At 42.1% G+C, this 22,311-nt stretch overlaps 1 protein-coding gene across 1 annotated transcript in view; it reads right to left on the bottom strand.

The window, feature by feature from the left end:
* LOC119141008 (netrin receptor DCC-like) overlaps positions 1-22,311 on the bottom strand; it is a 171,522-nt gene that overhangs the window by 88,747 nt on the left and 60,464 nt on the right. Inside the window, exons 3-4 of the mRNA XM_037372663.1 lie at positions 19,201-19,351; positions 18,699-18,835 (exon numbers count right to left, since the gene is read on the bottom strand). Of these exons, the coding sequence (XP_037228560.1) occupies positions 18,699-18,835; positions 19,201-19,351 (288 nt within the window). The remainder of the gene's footprint in view (positions 1-18,698; positions 18,836-19,200; positions 19,352-22,311) is intronic.

Here is a 22,311-nt window from a genome sequence, read left to right as displayed (position 1 = left end):
AGGCCTGCAATTAAACCCTGGCAAATGAACTTTGCAGTTTAGAATCCACAAACCTGCAATGGCAAAAAGTTGTGCTGGGAATTCCCCGATCATCTTTTTCCCTCTCTGGAAGTTCTGTTCAGATGTGTCCTGCTGGATTAAGCTGGGTTACTTAAAAGGGCAGGGGTGACACTTAAATTTGTATTAATATATGAAGCGCTCTCAAAGGGCTTATTTCTGACAGCGCAGTGGGACTGCCCACCTACTCTAAGGACCAGGACAGCCCCAGCCCAGGATAAGCCCCCACCCATCACACAGAAATCCCCAGCGAACCCTCCTCCTTCCACGTCACGGACACAGTGTTGCCTTTCTACAAGTGGTCTCGAAGAAAAAGAGGAGTTGCAAAAGTCCTATACAAGAAAAAAAAAAACCAACCCACAAAACCAAAAAACAACAACCACCCCCCTCCCCGCCCCCCCGCTAGATTATTTACTGCCAAGCTGAATAATTAAATCAAGACACCCACAGGGCTCGATTCCCTTTGTTCCTACAAAGGAAGCCCCAAAATACTAAATTTCCTCAACCCGCAGACCTACAGCCTATAACAATGTGTATGCATGCCAGCAGCGCCACGCTTTAAGGCACAGAAGAGCCTATGGAAATAGTCCCACTGCTGTTTATCACTCCCTGAATATCTGGCAAATGAGTGTTTCATTCTAAACCCCTTTCTAACACGGATTTGCCGGGAGAACGAGAGACAATTCCGGTCCTGCTGGGTAGCGCTTGCTTGTTAGCTAAATTAGCGCATGCAGATCTTGTTCTGAGTTTTGCTTCACCTCTACATTTTTGGACGATAGTTCATTTTTCACCCAATTTTCCCCTGGCAAATCCTGCAGAAGGTAAAATGCCCAAACCCAAGCCCCAGAGGACCACCAGTGCTGGCAGCTAACGAGCACTGCCAATTTGGAAACCCCGTTTCCAGCTGGGATGCTCTGAAATGACAGACTAGGAGGAGGACGACTTGTAATCAAAGTGATGCTTTCACTCTCCACCTGCCCTGCCTCCGCAGGGTACCCACAGCTCTCCTGGCATCTCCGCCCACCCACAGAGCAAAGTATTTTTAATTTCCAATGCAGATGCAATGTTCATCTCTCTATACATATATATTATTTTTTTAGTCAACAAAATGACAAAGTGATAACTGCCAGTATTGAGATTTAAAAATTAAGAGGAGTAAAAGATCCGAAAAAGCAACACTCAAGAACCTGAAATCTCTCCTTCATCAGTCTCAGACTCGATGGCAATACGATTAGCAAGATTCACATCATGTTGGTTATTTGTTTCTTCATTAGCATAAAGCTAATGAAGCTTGGGAGTCAAGACCCACCTTTGAACCCGAGCCCTAGAAAGCCAAGGTATTTTGTTCAGAGGTGGACCAAAGCGTTTTGATTAACAAACTGCCTATTACTGCATTACTCCTCAAATTTTTTTGTCCTTAGGTCACTGTCTGACATCTCCGTTACAATGAATGACAGATCTTGTCAATTTTTCATTCATTGGAAACATTTGAGTCGGTGCAGTTTTCAACAGCGCGACATTCAAACCAGTTCGGGAGGGGTAAAACGGAGTTAAATGAACAGGAATGTTATTGCATTATATCTATAAAGCTTGTGCGGTGCTACGGGTTACTCTCGACGTGCTCATCCACGTGCGTTTTGCTGCCATTTCAGGTTTCCCATCAAATTGGCCACGTATGATCAACATGTTAAATACCTGAAACCATACTTCTGTACCTAAATCCAAAATTAAAAAAAAAAAAAAAAAAAAAAAAAGGCAAAGGGCAACCCCTTTTACTCTGAAAACTTCCACATGCAGCAAGCTACCACATTCCTTATCCTTCGAAATGCTTTGCGCTTTATGGGATGTAACATGAGTTAAAGACTCAAAGCTCTAGGCAGGTCAAGAGGAAAAATAATAAAATAAAATCAACCACAGCCCTTATTTGCCTCTCAGGGATGGATTGCACTTTAGTCTTTTTTGGGTGACCCCAGTCTCAGTATTTGGAAGACAACTTAAAAACCATCTCCAAGACATGTGGATTCCAGGAACTTTGTAATTTTAACTCCCCATCACTAGCTGAGGCAACCTGCAGAGAACTGGAAACCCTTATCCTACCAACATCATATGATAAAACCTTTACTTTCTTGCAAGGAGATTTTAATAGCTTTTTCATGGGTGCACAGGGTGAACCCCTTCTCTCATTCAGGTCCACGTCACACTCCCATGCTCCAGTAACGCAGGTGCCACCCCGAGCATCCTCCCAGTGCCTGGTCGAGGTGCCTTGGGAGTCAACAGCGTCTTTGAGACTTGCTCTACGAAAAATGCTGCAATATTTAAACCTCTCTTCTATATCAAGAGAGAGCGAGACAGAGCTACTGCCAACCTTAGATCCCAGCACCCGATTCATTGCCTATTTTAGGTTGCCATCTACCTGGACGGTCAATTAGCAGAAGGGTTATTTTGGTTAATAAGAGGACTGAGGGTTCCATGCACTCATTCCAACAGTGCCACACGCTGCAGCGATCCAGCATGTTGTTCAACAGACATCTGACACTTCCACCCTATAAAGAAAACTATTGCAAAGCACTCTGAGACAAACACGATCCCTATGAAATTGATTTTGGTCAACTTGCTAATTGAAATGTTTTCAGCAGGTGCTTGTTGAAGACAAATTTAAGACATCAGAAAGCTTCCTCCCACCCCCCGGTATCTGTGGGCTATACTGCATTGTTTCCTCTGGGTTTTATTACATGCAACAGCAGCTGCAAATAAAAACCAAATCGCCGCACCAGCACAGAACAAACAAAGCAGGACGGTCACACCGGTGGGGCAAGAAGCATGTAGGTCTGCATCCCTACCACTAAAGCCATCGTGAATTTTTTATCACAAAAAGTGAAAACAAGGGCCCTTTCCAAGGTATGAAACACACTGGAGAAAAAGCTCCGCAAAGCACTCGCCTCTGCTGCACTCGACTTCAAAATAAAATAAAAAAAGTAAGAGAATTCTTAAGAAAATACTTCTTTCTGCATCATCTTTGTTATTGCAGAAGTACTTTTCCAGGTCTAATAAATCCACAAATAATATGACCTTATAATTATGATTTTAGAATAAAAAAATAAATCTTGTTTGTAAAGGTTAAGGACTTGCTAATTAGGTTTAATTTTGTTACAGAAGGCTAAGACTCTCAAATGAAAAATGAAGCATTAAAAAATAAAGGGTTTCTTTATGACCTTTTCAAATACTTTTTCTTTTTTTTTTTTTTTTTTACATCCCAATACTATGAAGTTCTGGATTTATACAGCCGGCTATCATGGCAATTGCTTGCATTAAAAGAAAACCAAATCCTCCCTTTCCCCAGCAGCACCCTGAAGACAAGGAGATGTCCATCGTCCCCAAACTTTGGGGGATAAGGTGGGGAGGTCCCTTCTACCCCACCAGGACATGGAGGACCTTTTCTTTCTGATTTACTGGTTGATGGGCACCGTGGACTTGAGAGAAGTATGTCCTGGGAAATATTATGAAATATTATTACAGTTGCAGGACTGACGTAGAGGTGTGAGCCTCAGCATCTGCTTGAGCACTGCCCTGCTTGCTAAACCTTCTCTCCTCGGCTGAGCTGTTCCTTCTTCCTCCTCGGTTTCCTTTTGTTTTGAATGCAGATAAAGCAAAGTTAACAGTCTGCCACCCCAAATTATTAAAAAAAAAAGATATACAGCCAAAGAGATGTTCAACGTTGGATTCAATGATGCATTTGAGGATAATGTGGCACAACAAAGACACAAAGCAGACCTAAGTACAAACGCTGAATAAATATAATTTCTGCTTTTAAAAAGAACTTACCAAGGCCAAAGGCAACTGCAAAGAGGATGATGCGTGAATGGGGATGGGAAAACAGAAAAGCAGGGAAAAGGACTAGGCTGGATTGTGGTTTCCGCTGAAAAAGAGCTTTTATCCAAGAGCCCCTCACAAAGATGCTCTTACACACACACATAAGCTGCTCAGAGAAAGATTCAAACCTTGCAGGTCCGATACAAACAAGGCTCCCGCTGATCTCAGTGGATATTTTGGTTGTGTAAAACCAGAGGGATGTGGTGTGATCTCTCCCTCTCACGTCACTTCCTTGGAATATTTTCCATTTCCAGGAATTAGCCAAACGATGCCTCTCTAGGGTTTCCAGTGGGAATGGCTAGCAGCCCACCGGGAGACAGAGGAACCTGGACATCCCTGTGCTAACCTGGCCATGGTTCCAGTGACACTGAGCCCGTGGGGGTTTGGGACACAGTGAGTAACTCCCAACTGATACCTGGGGAGCAGCACAACTGTGACACCTTGTAAAACAACTAATCCATCGAGACACGAAGACTTTTCAATAGAGAACTCTGAATAAATGCAACAGTGGATATAAAAAAAGATCTGGTCCTGCTAAAAGTCAAGCCTTATGCAGAAAATTGCTTTTCTCAGTAGGAGCTGTTCAAAAAATTTTAACAAAAGCTGAAGGAGGAGGGGAATGGCTAGTTCCAATCTCGCTCCCGTACATTCTCTTGTACGCCAAATTTGTTGGTTTATTTTTGCTTAAGAAGATGGTCTTGATGGTTTCCATTGTAAGTTTAAGAAATAAAACAAAATCCAAACCCTCGCTGGGAAAATGCTAAATCTCAGCAATATTTGTCAGGAAAATTAAGATTTCTTCCACTAGAAACACCAGAGCCAGGTGCAAACAAATAGACTTATTCATCTAGGAAAGCAGTTCATGCCTTCAAAATACCATGCAGTCACATTTAGTTTCCTAAATAATCTCATATATTCATCTAATTTTAAAAAATCTTGCCTTTAAAAATATGTATATCCAAGCAAACAATTTCATTTTGTTGTTTGGTTTTTTTGTGTGTTTTTTTGGTTTTGTTTTGGGTTTTGTTTTTTTTTTCTTCAGGAAAGACAGCCCAGCTTCTTCTGTTTTGTTGGGGTTTTTTTGTTGTTTGGTTGTTTTTTTTTTTTTCCAAATACAAGCATTGTTATTCAATAGATGCAGCTATCTCAGCCGCCTGTGACAACACTGCGTGAAAACACACCGCAGGCAGGGCTGTCTCAGTTACAGCTCCACCTGACCAAGTCATTTATCCATATGGATTATAGCATCCAACAAAATTGTATCATTAACTGTCCATTCTATGTGATTTTACAAACTGAGGTCCTAATGTTACAGCTCCTATAGAAGGCAGCGTGCTTACCACAGTCCTGCTCTCTTGGAGGGGCGAAGCTCCTCCATCCCCAGCACAGACGTACCCACCATCCTGCAGCACCCACCTTTGGTACCTGTGTTATCCATGCAGCTGCACCATCTATTCCCAGAGGAATACTTCCCTGGCAGCATCATCTATGGTACCGAATGGAAACTCCCAGCTTCTTTGGCCAACCCAACTCCCAGGCAATTCATCCACCTAGCTGGTCATGGTAGAAAATGCTTCTATTCAGCCAGAGAAATATTAGGAAAGGACATGAGCAAGGACAAGTTGTCCCCGTTCAGCGTTAACCGATGGTCCCGGGACAGGGACTGCTTAAAGTTGTGAATTATCTAAGTGTACTGCAGATTTTTTTTAAGAAAATAAGCCCAAAACAATGCTCCATGGCATGGCATCTGCAGAAGGGACTGTTACTCCAGCAGGCAAAAATTGGTGTGGAAGAGTTTCACTTTAACCCTTTATCCAACAGGGCCAGTCTTCTTTTCACTCCTTTTCTCCTGACATTATTAAAGGGAAACCTGAAGGAAAAAAAAAAAAAAAACAACAACAAAAAAACCACACAACAAACACACAAAAAAAACCCCACCACCAAAACTGGTTTGTGAGAAACAAAGTAAAGAAGGAGCAAGGATAGCAGGGAAATCCATGAAAACCTTTTGCATTTACTGAAAAGCAAACACAGAAGTTATTTCTAGCCTACAAATCTTGTCAATGATTTCCAGCACTGGCTCCTCCTCTTGAAATTTCCTCCTTCAGTGGTTTCGGTGGTTTCCAGGACTCTGCTCTCACCCGGTTCCCACCATCTTTATAATTCTTCCCTAAATGCATCTTTTTGATGATTCTCCTACCCTTCCTGTGCCACGCGGGCTTGGCCTCGCCAGCAGTCCGGCAGCACCTGCATGACACTCCTCGCCAGGGAGAGCACATCTGACTGCATCTCAGGCAGCTATGGTTTGCAAAAGACCACGAGCACCACCTTTTATCATTTTATCGGCAGAGAATAGCTATTATAGCATCCACTCACCAAGCAGCATCTTGCACTTCTCAAAGGACAGCAGGTTTTTACGTGAGGGAGCAGCAGTTTGCACCAGGTCTCTCGAGAAATGAGCTGTGTAGGTGGGTACCGAAAAAAAACCCAACCAACTTTTGGGGGTTGTAATTTCCCTAGATATAAAGCACAGCAACAGTCTGCGGAGAGCTGAGTGCATACAGCTGCTGGCTCTGCAATCCTCTGCGTATGAATGCAATTAGCAACGAGGTTTCTCCTGAAGGGCTTTGCCTCTCCTCCCGTTCCTGCAGCTCAGGAAGACAACACACACGAGGTACCCGGCTCGGTCTGGCAGTTACCTCCAGACCCTGTCCTACCTCAGAGGATGACCTTCTTTCTCCTAGCAACCTGATATCACCAAAAAAAGAAAAAAAAAAAAAAAAAGATTACTTCCATTTTTCTTTATAGGCAATAATTTCCCATTATCTTCAAAAAAGTAAACTTTTTGCACACTATAGCCACCTCTTCTTCCATTAATCCACACACAATGGTGGGAAAAGGAACAGGAAAATGGAAGTTTGCTACAGATTTTGAAAAGGTCAAAGAAAAAATAACTTCACATTAAAATTCGGATTTACTAGATGGATGTCCGTGCACCGGTACATAGAGATGACCAGAGAAATCTTCCATGCTGCATATTAATGTCAATTAGTGACTGAAGATTTGGGCAAATGATACAAGGGTAGGAATGTAAAAATAAAGAAAAAAGGAAAATTAAGGTGATTAGGATGAACCAAGGGAGCAAAAAGCTATTGGAAAAATATTCAAAATGCTGTTTTTTAAAAAGAAAAGATACACTGCTCAAGCATCTGAGAATTTCATTGAGTCTTAAAACTTTCTTGGCTTTAAGCATCAAAAACATCTGCACCACCAATGAATAAACTTTTCCAATATTTAAAGACGGTAACAGTTAAAGTAATACAGTTGCCACAATAAAGTAAATACAGTTGTTGCAGCCCCTGTGCTAAATTAATCAACTCTGAGCCTCTGAGACTTCTCCAATTCGGAAGAAAAAAAATATTAGCTGCAATCAATACAGTTTTACTATGCCCCCATTAATAAATGATTAATTTTCAGACTTCAAACAGCTCCTGTTTGGTGGAGACCTATATTTCAAGCAGCTCAAGGCAGTAGAAGTCCAACTCACTTTTTGTACAATAAGCAATTTAAAAAAGGCACATTGAAAAGGTAAACATGAAGCAATGACAATTAGCCTAACCCAAAAGAGCCCAGTGTGCTAATTGCATCCTACACGTCTGCAGTCCTCTTTACCGATTTAACAAGTCAGATTTTGGGGGAAAAGTAATAGAAATGCACGTTATTAGACTGTTGTTTTTTGTTTTTTTTTTTAAGAAAGACATTATTTTGGAAGGAAGAATGGACCCATGGGGAACACATGGCAGTATGCTAATCTTCCCCATGGCCTCCAGCGCCAGAAGGATGCCAACAAGATGGGAGCCTGAATAATACCCTGAATATTAAGAAGATGTGTAGTTCCATCCCAGACACCATGTAGAAATGAGATCTGTCTTCCCTCCCAGAAGTGCTGCAGGGCTTTCCTCCCCTCCATGGGTTTGGTTTTTTTCCATCCTCCAGCCCCCCCGCTCCTCCTTCCACCCTCTTTCAGAAGTCCACCTTGGCCAAACAGTTGAACTTTTCCAATCATCTTTTTCTGCTTGGAAAGAGGCAGCTGCAATAAAACATTTTAAAAACAGCTCAACCCTGGGATAAGGGTCTCGGTAATGGATAGAGCAATACTGCCCTACCCAGAGAGGGCAGGAACACAGGTCAGAACCAGCAAGACCAGCTACATTTTCTGGTTTTGCTGGACTTTTCCTTTCTGTGGGTGGCTGTCTACCAAAATCAGAGGGAATCAGCTTAAAAACGGCAAGGAGAGCTCCTCCCCACATCATCTTCATCCCCAAAACCGCATGCCAATAAAGACAAGGGTTTGAATGAAGTATCTAGATTATTTTGTCCTCTTCTCTTATTCTGGCTTTTACAAAAGGTCCTAGGAAAAAAAATTATGTCGGTCCAAGCCCTTTGATCCCAAACATAAACCGTGTGTCAGTCTCGGCACAACACAGCTCAATCTGTGCTGCTCCATTGGCACAACTCATGCAGAGACAGGACACGCGGTATTTACTCATTGTTTCCAAGATTGCCTCTCAGTCCAGCTTGACAGACATCAGAAGGGATGTTTTCCTTCCAGTTCACCCTGATCCAGAGCTCAGGCTCAAACTGCTCACAGGGACACGCACAAATTTATTTTCAACTCTTGGTGACAAGACACTGAACTCGACCCTCCCAAACGACAAAGAGCTCCAGCCTTTTTAAATAACATCTCAGCTCCATGTTACATCCCTTGCCGTGCATCTGGAAGACATTACCTTCTCCACAAAAACAAATTTGAGTTCTTGGTTTCTTCTCTTTCGTATAAAAGGGTGGTTAAAACCACTCGTGATGCCATTTTTTAATTAACAAAGTTGTAACAAAAGGTTGCTCGCAAACCCCAGGCTGTGCATAGGCAATATACCTCCAAGGTTTAAAAGGCAATAGAAAAAAAAAAATATTAATAGATGTCAACCAGACAAGTCCTACAAAACTAAAGTTGAAATTATTTAAAACGTTAGAAATGCTGCATATTTTCAAATCTGGGTTTGACTGAACGTGCTTTTATTATTTTCAGCGCCCACCCCTCGATGGGCAGTGGTTGTTTCAAATAACCTGTAGTTGCTGCCACGGTGAGAATGAAGCAAGCTTGGCTGGGGTGATGTGCTTGGTGTCCTCACTGTCACTCTGCTGCTGGGTGAAGCTGGGATGTCACAGAAATCCTAAGTGCCTGTGCGCACCTCTAATAAATGCCAGCACCATGTGCTGTCTGGCTGCATCCATTCTCCACAGGAAAACTCCAGCAGCTTTTCCAGAGTCCAGGACCATGCTAGAAAACTGACTTTACAGTAAGATCCAGAACTACAAGAACACCACAAGTACTTTTCTGTTAACTGTCTAACTATATATCTAAATATACTTATGAGAAAGAATTTATGCTGGTGTTGAACATCTCCCTTGGGCACTGAGGAAAAAAAAAAAAAAAAGAAAAAAAGAAATCCTGTTCTTTCAAAAGCTGCAATTATTTAGCAGTCACAGCAAATTCAGTGCCAGCTTGTTTATGCAGTTCCTATGAACGATGACGCAGTCAGTGTCTAAATTGAGTTTGCTCCTTCCCCCGGCATAGCGAACTGTTTGTCTGAACTAATAAATGTACACATTAACCCAGGCACCTCATAGCAAGCCTGTTCTACACTCTGCTCAATATTTTCTAGTTAAACTCATCGGAACCATTTGCTCAAAAGACTTTTGAGATCCTCTCCCTCGCAAGCGGAAAATACATATTTCACATGCTGAATTTGAGTCGTCTCAAAGCACCAAGTGGTTCAACGCATCACCACGACCGTTAGCTGTAAATACTTTCCCAGCAAGTGTATCGCTGAAGGCAACATAAAACACTTTTTGGAATCTGAAAAATAGCAAAAGCTGGGAAAAGCCATGGGAATACCGCTTAGATACGTTTGTTATGAGTCACAGATATTTTTCAGTCTCGGTCACTCTCCTGCCTTCTTTTTTAATAACTGAATTTTGACAGCTGCATTAATTTGTGTTAACTACAGAGCTGAATGGGAACTACGCCATAACAAAGTGCAGTTCACCGTTCATTTCAGTTAGGACCTTTTATAAGCAATAATCAAATCAGAGCCAGAAGGCAAAGGGAACAAAAAAGAAACCCAAACCTCTCATGAACGCTGCCACTCATCTCATGTCATACACAGAGCGCGCAGGGAATTAAAACAGCACGTAAATGCAGCGATGCCAGCTTTCCTCTTACCTGCAAAATTCTGCCTTACCTCTGATTTTAAAGAGGTGATGCTTCAGAGAGAGAAGAAGAAAAAAAAAATAAATTTGCCCTCCACCAACAGAACTACTCTGATAATGATAAAAGGGATGATGAAAATCAGTCTGGAAGAGACTCAGAGAAGTCGCAGCCCACCCCATGGCCACACGGCTGCATCTGCTCTCACTTACACGTGCTTGCTAACTGCCTGCGCACTCTGTTCCTAAAGGCTATACAACACATGTTTCAACTAAAAGGGATCGTAATACATGGACCAAATGTATTTATTTTTAAATGACATGAGTGCGCTTTGCAATGAGATTATGTACTTTGACCGTCTTTTGCAAGTACCAGGCTGTGACTTCATTCTCGAGTACTTTGCTGCAGAAAGTGCTCTGGTGAGCCTGGGAATAAAGCACAAACCACTCCAAGGGCAAAAGAAACTCCTTCTCTCCTTACAATATGTATTCATGCAGTTCTCGATTTATAGTACAAGAAGGAAAACATGATTCTCGGAAGTAACCCAGCTATTCACTCCATTGAGACAAAGAAACGGACTAGAAAGAGCTGAACAGCCAAGGGTCAGATTAAGCACTGGGAGTCACTCCTCTCCAAGGAAGCTTTCTGCCTAAAACATTTAGTTCTAAAAAACCCAAACAAACAACTGTTTTGTTTTTTTTGTTTTGTGGGCTGCTGTTGTTTTTTTTTAAACACGCTGTTTAAAATGTATGCAGACATCTGTTGTTTTTATTTCTCAAACCTGGCCAGCAATATGGGGAAACTCATTTCATTTGTGTCTTCTTTCCTTGTCATTTTCCATTTTTTAAGAAAGTATACAACATGCTCGCCATATTGGAAATAGCAGGGTGCTAAACCACGCTAATGTATAAATTATTATACCATACTATGAAGGATTCCTAGCCTTGTTATTAAATGTTCACAGAAGCAGCTGAATGCTACAAGCAGATGCCACAGCCAAGGAACTGCACAGTGGCAGAAAATATACATATTCCCTGGGTTTCCTTGTGTTTTGTCTTATCCCGTTGAACTCTCTGAAAAGAGAAACTTGATTCATACTTAGCTATAAATATCAAAATGCAGTAACTGGCGTTATGCGACACTGCCACAATTATAAAGTAATAAATAAATAATTTTATAAATAAATTAATAGTGCTTTTGAAAACCAGGAGATTTATACAGAAGATACGTGGGGTTTTAATCCCAACATCCATTAAAAATTGCTGAAAGAGCAGCTCTAGGTCTTCTGGCATAACCTATGGCTCAGTCCTACCACTGAAGTTAAGCTCTTCCCACTACCTTCCGCGCAAAAGCCCCACATCGTCCAATGGAGCCTGACATCCCACCATGGTTCCAGCACCTTCTGTACAACTCAATTTCAAAGGAGATATTCGGTGGTTTTGAAAAATTTTGAAAAAAGGCACTGGACCTATAAAGGAGACCCTCAAATGGGCACTTCAGCTCCAAAAAGTCACCGCAGGTCAAGCTGACCCACCACAGTTTGGGTTTTACCCCAAAGACTTTTCACTGAGTCCACATCAAAAGCTCCTGGGCAGAATATCTCTGCAACTTGTGCAAGCTGATCCCCAAAATTAAAAATTTTAAAAGCAGATTATGCGGAGATCTGGTATCATTAAGCCTCCAGCATTCATCTGCCTCTGGATTCAAAGGGGTTTCTGCATGAATATTTAAACGTAAACCTGTAGATCACACCCAAACACAGCAATTTTCCTATGAGCAACCAAGTGAGCACCAGTATCGCAGAGCTTGTTAGGTGTATTTATTTTTAATAGGATTGAATTTAAACACCATTATCAGAAAACGGCAACATTAAGAGATTCACTCAACTGCTTTTTACAAGTGTCAGGTGCTGAATAAGTGCTTGATACTCGTGATGCATTGACATGAATTACGTTTCCAGAATGGCCTGAATTAGGCACTCAGCTTCTATTCCATCCGTGGCAATAAAAATTACCTGACGGTCCTTCAATCGCACACCATTACAGCGATGAGCTCCCCCTTGCCTGCAAGCAGGCATTCACCTCATCATTCACAGACCCCGTTCAAGGGGAAAAACCCAAAAACACTCAGAACAAAATTCTTTCAACTGCTCTAAAAGCAAAATAAGACATCAAAGGGGGGGGGGGGGGGGAGGGGGGAGGGGAAATAAATACCCAAACCTATAGGGAAGTTCTCGTTGATCAGACTGCATCAACTGTATCAAAAGCATCAAGTAAGCTGGGAGAAACTTTATGGTAAATAAGTACAGCATAAGACGTGCCTATTAATTATAATATAGATGTTATATTATACATATATATATTATGTAGATGTTATATATAATATATATATAAAATGCCTAATAATTATTACACAGAAGTGGATGCTTCTTCCCATAAAGGATTGAGTCAACCTTGACTTCCTCACACACAAATATATATATATATATATATATATAAATATATATACACAGATCTCTCTTTTTATATAAAGCCACAGTCACACACGAGACCCTGTTGAAACCCTATTTTCTTTGGTGTTCAATATGCCCACACTCGATAAAACAATGCCAAATCTTGAAATCGGGCTGGAAATCCCTTGGCCCCAAGGCCACGTTCTAACAGGAAGCTCCGCAGGTTCATTTAACGCTGTTTAAAAAGCAAAACCAATTTCATCAGCTTTAAATTTGCAGCAGTGATGTCACCACTCACCCCTATGCCAATATTTTGTCTGTCTCAAGGGCACTGAGTCATGACATGAGTTTCTTGACTCATTGAGGGTGCTGGACAAGCCAGTGGTGCTGCTGGGACTGCTTAGCTGAACTGCTTTATGGAATTTAAGATACAGAGATAGATATAGATATATAAAAAAGCACCATAATGTCAAGCTTGTTCACATGTAAAAGGAAAACTGCAAAAATTCCTGCAGAACTCTGCACTGACTCAGCATGACAGCTGAAGTGCTGGGCATTTAGGCAGGCAGATGCCACCCTGTACCCCGTTTTCAAGTGTCCTACTAATAAAATACTCTTCACACACCAGGCTCAGCAAGGACAGCCCCCTCCCCCCCCCATCCTTTGAAACTGTTGCCACCCTTATGCTTTTCCACTTTTCAAGGGCAACCCTCCAGAAGGGAAAACAAACCCGAGATCAAGAGAAACCGAGGAACTTGGAATAAAAACCTGTCCTTAAGAGAGAAAAAAAAAAAAAATCCTTCAAGGAAATACTTTTGACATGGGCTACAGGGTACCCCCGTGACATCATTTTGCTGTCGCTACTTGCATTCAGGGCCGTGCACGCACACCACACTCTCCATCAGCAACGCAGCGGTTTCAAAAGGAAACATTTCAGCTTCAGTTGCATAAAATTCATTTGATACACTCTCCAAAGATATTTTTCCTGGATTAAAAAAACCAACCAACCAACCAACCAAAAAAAAAAACCCAAACAAAAAACCAACACAACCAACCACCACTGCACTGAACGCTATTGATTAGGTAATACATTTTTGCAATTCTCTAAATAAAGGGATGTGAGCACAGAAGGAGCTATTGACCCATTAGTCCATCACCTTCATCTCCAAAAGCCTGGTTCCATTCCAGCAGGTAAACCCAGCACTGCCAACAGAGGCTGGGCTGCCTGCCCCACATCAATACCCTGAAAAAAAGCTTCTTCTCAAAGCCTGGTCTAAATATCTGGCTTCCATATTTCCAGGTGACCGTGCCGCTCATTTTCCTCTTTTGTCTCAATGAGAAATAGGTACCACAAGCTCCATCAGCCTTCTGGGAAAGGGGAGTCGGAACAACACATTGGACACTGCTTGACTTGAGAGAGGAGCTGTAGGGATGGGACACCTACATTGCCACGGCACAGACTCAAAGTTATACCTACAAGAAATACAATGGATGGTATCAACGTTGCCGTTTGCATGGAAGCACTTTTCACTATCAAAATTCATCAGCAAAATGAATGGGAGAGAGGCAGCCTTTGCTTTGGGGAGAGATCGGGGTTCATGTTTATTTGTCTCATTTTTGCCTCAAACCATCCCAAGATTTATCATGGATTACAGTGCTGCTCTGCCCCGTCAGCTCCCATATAGATATGCCCTGCTCCATAAGGAACTTGAAACTTGGAGCAGAGGATAATTAAATTGCCTCTTCTGGGCTTGCTTTCTTCAACGAGATAGCAAGACATGAGTAAAATTAACTTCCCCGCAGCACGGGATGACAGAGACAGATCCTCAGAGGTTACTCAACGTTTCTTGGGCTCACCAAGACTGCGTCCATCCACTGCCGACACCTGCCTGCTTCTCCACAGGTTTCTATCAGCAGGTAATCCTCCCTATTCTGGAAAATATTTTTCAGTGATCATCTACCACCAGGGTACGTCGCTGGGTTTAACACCAGCGGCAGAGGGTAAGTCCTTTTGTAAATCTTTCAGGCCTGGGGCATTTGTGGGAGAGCAGCTCTACTGGCGCGCGCAGAGGCAGCGTGCGAAGGCATCTCATTTGTCACGCTTTCACTGCCGTGGCATGCCACGTTATGGTGATGCAGGCTTCCCTCTTAATCCTACTCGCTACCTTAGTGATTCACACAGCACGACAGATCTGCCCCTGCTTTCCTCAGCACTTTCCCTGACCTTGATCTCTGAAAAAACCCAACATTTTGCTACAGGAATTGATGCGGCGGAGTCAGAAGTAAAACTGATTTGACAGAGATGCGCGGTGCTTATCATCGCTCCTCACGTGGCCTTACCTTTAATGTAGCTTTTCATCCACAATGGCAACCAAAACTAGTACTAAAATTGCTTTGGATGAAAAACTCTCTAGGAAAAGGCATTTGCATAGGAAAAAAATGCTTCCAAATTGCAGTCAAGTCATTTGGAGCTTATACATACAGATGCTTGGTAAAAATTAGCAGCAGTGTTTTTCTGCAAACACTGTCTTCCAGATTCAGGGTTGTGGGGGTTTTTTTGTTGTTGTTTGTTTGTTTGGGTTTTTTTGCTTTTTGCTACTGCTTATTCTTACTATTAGGCATTTACCTAAAAGTATCTCAAACCAGCATTCCTGACCCAATGCTAATGGAAAACTGTTACTTTCTCTGTTCTTCCTTACAGGACATTTTAAGGAGTGGGTGGAAATGAGCTCAGTCTTGATCCATTTAAGAACAGCTGCCCAATTAAAAAGCATTGATACTTTAATTCTGAATATATGCAGTATTATGCAAATAACATTGGACAAAACTCAGCTCTTGGAAGACACGATGCTCTTGCCTGTAGTATCAGTACAATTCTAATTTGCTCTTTGCTGCAATTAAGGGACAACCCAAATATTAAGCAGGAAGAAAAATAAATAACGCATGACAATCTATCACCAAATCGATCAATTCAGTTACGATCACCTACAGAAAGCTGGTTTTCTACAATTAGATCCTTCCCAGAACCCGAAACCCCAGGCATTTATCCGGGCTGCAATGGGAGTGAGCTCCCACAAGCAGGTAACAGGGTACAGAAAACTTTTTTCTGGATTTACGTCACTTTCAGAACATTCAGGAGTTGGGGCAGGGGTGATCCTATGCCAAAACAGCTAAGCAAGTTTTCAGTTTCATTTAACACCGCACGAAACAGAAAAGCTATATAAAAACCCACAGAAGCCAAAAGGGAGCAAGCCCAAAATACACTTCTGAAAGCTAGACAATATTTAGAAAATAATTGTAGTTGACACTGGTTAACACGTTCCATCATCTTCAAACATTTGTTGAAACACTAAGCTCTCAAGCCCCCGAGCACATAGATGATTTACATAGTAACCAGGTACACTGCACTGCACCTCTTCATTTTCATCATGCGTGGAGATGGGGTGAAAATATTGCCGAAAGGCCATGATACAAAATTTAAACGTTGCAAAATATATTCTCTCTTCTTGCAAATCTGGTCACCTTTTGCAATTTCAGACCTATGTCCAATGCAGAAGTGGCTATTTTTAGCTCTTTAGAAGAACTCACAGGAACTCCATTGTGAAAGGCACTCTGTTTCCTGCAAATAGCCTCATTATTTAAAAGATCAAAAGCATCTTGTTACCATGTGATATAAGTAACTTTGATCTGATGATGTCTGCTCAGGCTTCAGAGGAGATAATTATTGGACTGTTAAAATTCTTTTGCACTCTGACTGCAAACGCCTCATTTATCCCCCTTTGCACTATAGATACGTTAACAGGGTACACCAACATTAAAAAAAATATTAATGTAAGTTTTACAACGCAACACAGATGGGCAATTTACACTTTGTTAAATAAACAAGCACACGAACTCTTAAGGAAACACACAGAAATATCTGCATCTGTATCCAGCCAAAGAAGAAAATAGTCCTAACAATTAAGTAGTCTGTTTATGAGATATTACGATTACACGAGAAACTTCTGTGCATTTGAGGGCTTCCAACTGGCAAGGATGGATTCAACAACCAAACCCATTCCGAGCAAGTTCCTAACCCTGGTACATCGTTCTGGAAAGACAGGTATCAGGGGACTGCTGTCATCATCCCTCCAGCTTAGTCATGTCATCCAATATACATGAACACCATGTTTCTTTTTCAGGTAAGCGTCACAAATGAGTGATGCACACGTGAAAATAAGAAATGGACATTAATATTGTGCCTAACTTACAAACTTAAAACTCTTTCCCCGCCCCCCCCCCCCCCCCTCATTTGTTCTGTATTTGTGAATTCCATACGTGGACAGAAACTTCACCCAATAAATCCTTCACCCTCCCACAAGGGGAATACAGTCGCATCGTGCCACGGCAATGCAGTTTTGGTTTCCCCTTGAGACTGCAAGGGGCCAGCAATGGTGGCAGCTTCCATCTTTGAGTCTGTTTAGCTTCATGCTTAGGACTTTCCTGGCACTCCGTCGTCTCCTCTTGGAGTTTTTCATCATCTTACACTCATCTTAACACTTGGGTCATCTTGCCAGCAAGCAGCTCTCAATGGGGATGAAAATTCATGTACCTTTAACTTCGACATGACACTTAGAGCAGAGGGTGTGATGAAGCCAAAGCTAGATGCAGCGCCGACAGAATGCAGACAGGGATAAATTTTTTAAAAGGTCCATAAACGACTTGGATGCAAAACTCTTATTAATTTTCACAGGAACTGCATGGTCAGAAATGATCTATGCAATAATCTCTGCCACAATCCTCCAAGCCACAGTTGCTCTTACCAATAGATCCTGCAATCTGTTGCTGGGGAAAAAAACCCGTGACATTTATTTCTATTTTGCAGCCAACCTGCTGCACGCTAGAGTTGAAATCCACATATTTCAGTGAGGTAAATAAAGCATACCGCCCAAACTCTCACCTGCCTTTACAGGGTTTGATTCCTTATAATAAAACCAATTCCATAATACATGAACTTCCACAATCATAAAGCCACGGTTTTGTTTTTAACCAGTGAAACAATGTATGACTTTAATGTAACTAAAGAAATAGAAATGAACCCTCCATCACCAGTAATTATTCCATTTTATTATGGCTTGATAAAAGGATATTGTTATACAAGCGGTGAATATCCTATAATCCAAATTAAGGCTTTATTCACTAATGAAAGTACTTTTCATGCATAAGCTTTAAAGCCAGAATGCAAAATGAACAACACATTGAAACACGTTATTGTTTGACTAAGTATTAACGGTGTTGTTCCTTAGATATGACTGAATAACACTAATGTACCCTGCTATTGTTCAATGGTTTAAATAAAGAAAAAAGAAAGAAAGGCAGCAATTAGATTAAAAAACTTTTTGGATTCCATTAATATTTGCCATGAGGAAGGAGCGTGGGGGAAAGCAGGTTCTGTTAGGGGGGCGCTTTCAGAAGATTTAACAGTGGGAACACTCAGAGAATCACTGCCGAGACAGGAGCTCCAGGAATTTAACTTGGACTTTTGTTAATTTGATGAGAAGATACATTGATTTTCTTCTCTTACCATATTGACTGTTCAGGGTGCTAAAAAAAACCAAAACAAAACCACAAAACACCACCACACAAAAAAAAAAAAAAAAACCAAAAACAAAAAAAACCCAAAACCACACAACAAAACCCACAAAACCAGCTACCAATCTAATTTTCAACTCACTGTGCTTGATATCATGAACAGGGACACCCACTGGAATGCTAAAAATAAGGCTTCAGAAGAGAAATAAAGGGAAAGGACCACGTACAGAAAGCATTTAGCATCTGATAGCAGAAGATGCTCGGTAACAGCAAGGCTACTGGGCATGGTGGGAAGCATTCAAAGATTCACAGGACTTGGGTTTCCATGGGCTCAACTACATAAAAATCAGAACCAAAGCAGGGAAGGGACTCCCACAGTTTGCATTTATGGGAATCTTGAAAAGTCAGGTGTTCTGGAGAAGGGACTAACTGCAAACGTTGTTGGAAAAACAAAGCGGGCGCATGCCAGATACTCACCCATCACCGACAGCTCTGCGGAGCCGCTGCTGTTTTCATTTTTGTAGGTGACTACGCACGTGTACGTCCCTGAATCGTCGTCAGTCACGTTGGATATGAGGAGGTTACTCCCAGCCAGTAACGAATACTTTTTGGACCTGAAACAGGGATAACACAAGTCAGCAGTGTGTTAGAGGCGCTCTTCTCCATCTAGAAAAATACACCAAGTAAATTATGCCGTTAAGTAATTCTCAGCCATGATCTTTGCTGATAATAGCTTTACGCTTCCATTTTAAACACCAGCCAGGTGACATTTACGATCAAATTCCACCCTCAGATTTGGTGCGGAGATGAGTTACAGCAGCAGGTTAGAAGACGCATCCAGCACCACTATCATTTAAGAGGATAATCTCATCCCCCCCAAGCCCACTCCACTGCCCTTAAAACGTTACTCAGTGGTTTCCCTTTGCTTTGCTCAACGAAATATGGCGTTACCCACACGACCCCCAAAGGGCTGAGATACCTGATGGGGAGCACTTCATCTCCTCGCAGCCACATGAAGGTGGGAGGGGGGTACCCAGAAACGCAGCACTCCAGAACAGCATCCTTCCCTTCCATGGCCACCACGTTCGACGGTCGCTGCAGGAAAAACTGCTGCTTGTGCAAACCTGGATCTACGAGAGCAAAAGAGACAGTTGTTATCCCTTAAAAAAAAAAACAAAAAAACCCCAACGTAACGGAATAAAACATTATTTTTGTCGGGAATGGGGAATATAAAATGACTGATCAATAACGGACCCATGAGACCAGGGCTTTCACAGATTCTTACTGATGGGAAAAGTAGAAAAATCATTGTACAGATGTATAAAAAGTCTATCAAATGGCAATCTTCGAGCTGCTTACAGGTTGAACCCAAGGGAGCAATTTGAAGGCAGAAAAATAGCAGCTTTTGGGAAAGCGAGAAAGGGCTTTTTATAGCCTGGTATTAAAGTCAGGTCTTGGAAAGCCACAGGAAAAGGCACAGCCATGGCAAGAAAAGATAGATATACATAAGGTTAAGAGCGGTACTGGATTAATGAAACTATTCTGGAGTTGCAAGAGGGGAGTTCATAAATACAGTAGGTGAGGCAAGCCAAGGAAAGCTTCAAGGAAACATGGGAAACCACAGGAAACGCAGAACAGAATAATTTAGAAAAATCTGAATTGAGAAGGAATATGTAAAAAGACTAGTGCCCCAGATTCTCCTTTCCTTGACTGAAGGACACCCCGCGCGCTGGAGGCTGTCCCGGACAGACCTGGATGCCCATCCGTGGGCAGCTGAGCTGAGCTCAGGGTGAGCTAAACCTCTGCCTCCGACTGCCCTGGGTGCGCCACCACTGACCGGGGACATCCCAGACCCAAATGCCACCCACCCTGCCTGAAATTCCAGCAAACAGGCCAAGGAAACCAGTCGGGTTTGTTTGCTTTTTAATGGCCTGCTCCTTCCCTGGAAAGCAACTTCATTTTCTTATCACAGATGTTGACACAAATGGGCTGGACTGCAGCCATTAAACATTATTCCTTGTTTCCTGACACAAACACCAAAAAATTACACAATATAAATGAATATTCCCACCAAATTAACAGCTACGATATCTCCCAGGATCATCTCCAAGTAATTAAGACTGCTTCTGCTGTAGAAGTAGAAAGAAACTGTAACTAGCTGTATGCATTCGGTATGGTTTTCCAACAACAGCATCTTTCCAGTGCCTACTGGAACCAGATGGATGCGCAAATCCCAGCCATCGGCAAGTGCAACGGATGCAGGAGTTGCCCCACACAACTCGGCGGCTTCAATCTGTGAAGACACCTTAGCTGATCACAGTGACGCTTGTGAATTTCTTGGTGTCTCTTTCAATAATCAAAGCACACATACTACCTTGATATACACATATAAATACGCCATAGCTAACTGGCAGAAAACCAAAGGGTTTTTCTGTCTGCTTGTTTAGTTTTGCTTGGTTTGTTTAGATTCTTCTTTTGAAGTCAGTTGTCCAAAGATGGAAACAGATATGCAAACCCAGAAAGTAAAATAAAACCTGTGAGCAGCATCCAGATCTCGACACAGAAGCGTCTCCTTCCCTGCAGAAGCACTTAGGTCTGAAACCACGGAGAGGTTGTCTGATTAAAATCACAATCCTAGTCAGGATGCAAGATGTGAGCAGCAGTAAGACAGGCAGCAATAAAAATATAAGGAAAATTACATCAATGATGATGAAATTTGAAGTTAGAAAAAGGAGATGATTGATAATTGAAACCATAGGCTTTATAGGGATATGTTTGGCTGAGATGGTTCTTCAAATTCATCCAGAATAAATGGAATTCTGAAGCTGGTATAGGCTAGGTATTAGACAAAGCTGCACAATCCTAAACCACACACAAGTAGCTCAATAGGTATTGCTCCTCTGTACTTGTAAAAAAGCAGGACAGCTCATCCACATTTTACAGTGACGTGAAATACGTTTTTGTTGTACTGGGGACAGAAACAACATTAATGAGACATCACTATTGCCTCCACTCCTCCAATGAAAATAATGTTCTCACTATAACTCTGCCAACAGCCTGAAGATCAGCTCATAACTAGCATAGATTACAGCAACCCCATCCTTCAACCAAAATGAAACACAACATTATTTTATCTGGGATTTTTCCTCTCTCTTCTATTTATTATTTTTTTCCCCTGGCAAGATTTTGGATGTTCCTGAGGGATGCAATTGAGTGAACATCCCAAAGAAAGCAAAACTGTTAGCGTTAAGGCATGCAGGCAGACAGCTAGACTGAGGCCAAGGTTAGACTGAGACGGTGCCAACGTGAGAAACTGCTGAACACTGGAAAGGGAAAGTCACCATCCAACACCAAACCCAGACCCAAATCGTTAGACAGGAATGGCAGGCGACAGCAGACACACAAAGGTAGGTGAGCTTTATTATTGTTGTTGTTGTTGTTAATAATAATAATAATAAAGTTATTATTGTTATTATTATTATTGTTTGGGGATCTGTTAACCGGAATTGTCAATAATGCTTCAGTCTAAATTTTCAACTAGTCAATATTTCAAATTACTTTTGTATTTCATATGAGAAAACACCCCCACTACACATGCCTGTAACATAGCTCTGCTTTCATCCCCGCTGAAGCTGATGTTTAAAATCATCGTCTCCTGCTTAGCTCCTTTTCCCAACATTTTCTCAGGGTTCGGACGGCTCCTTTCCCCTCCAGCATGCCTGGCACTGCCCAGGGCTGGCTGCTGCTCACTGCTCCGCAGGGAAATGCCCCCTGCCTGGGTCCTGTTCTCTGCCACAGCACTGCCATTCCCTGCTCTTCGCCTTTTCCATCTCTTGCTCCATTCATGACTCACAAAACAGAAGCCTCAGCTCCTATCTGAACTTTCCTGAACTCCCTTAACGATGTAGCTGCTCGCTGGAAAGGTGATAACACCTCTGCATCCCTCTGCCATCTAGAAACACAGCTCAAAAGCAAACAGAAAGCAGATGTGCCAGCTGTGAATCAATGTTTTGCTGCCTGATTCCCAGTTGAGTATGGCCAAAGTCAGCAGCTTAAAGCTGCATCAAGAGTTGAAGAAAATAATTGCTAC

This window comes from Falco rusticolus, chromosome Z (genome assembly GCF_015220075.1).
Source record: "Falco rusticolus isolate bFalRus1 chromosome Z, bFalRus1.pri, whole genome shotgun sequence".
Lineage (NCBI taxonomy): Eukaryota > Metazoa > Chordata > Aves > Falconiformes > Falconidae > Falco > Falco rusticolus.
Note: the sequence above shows the minus strand (reverse complement) of the source record. Positions and strands in the feature narration are given on the sequence as shown.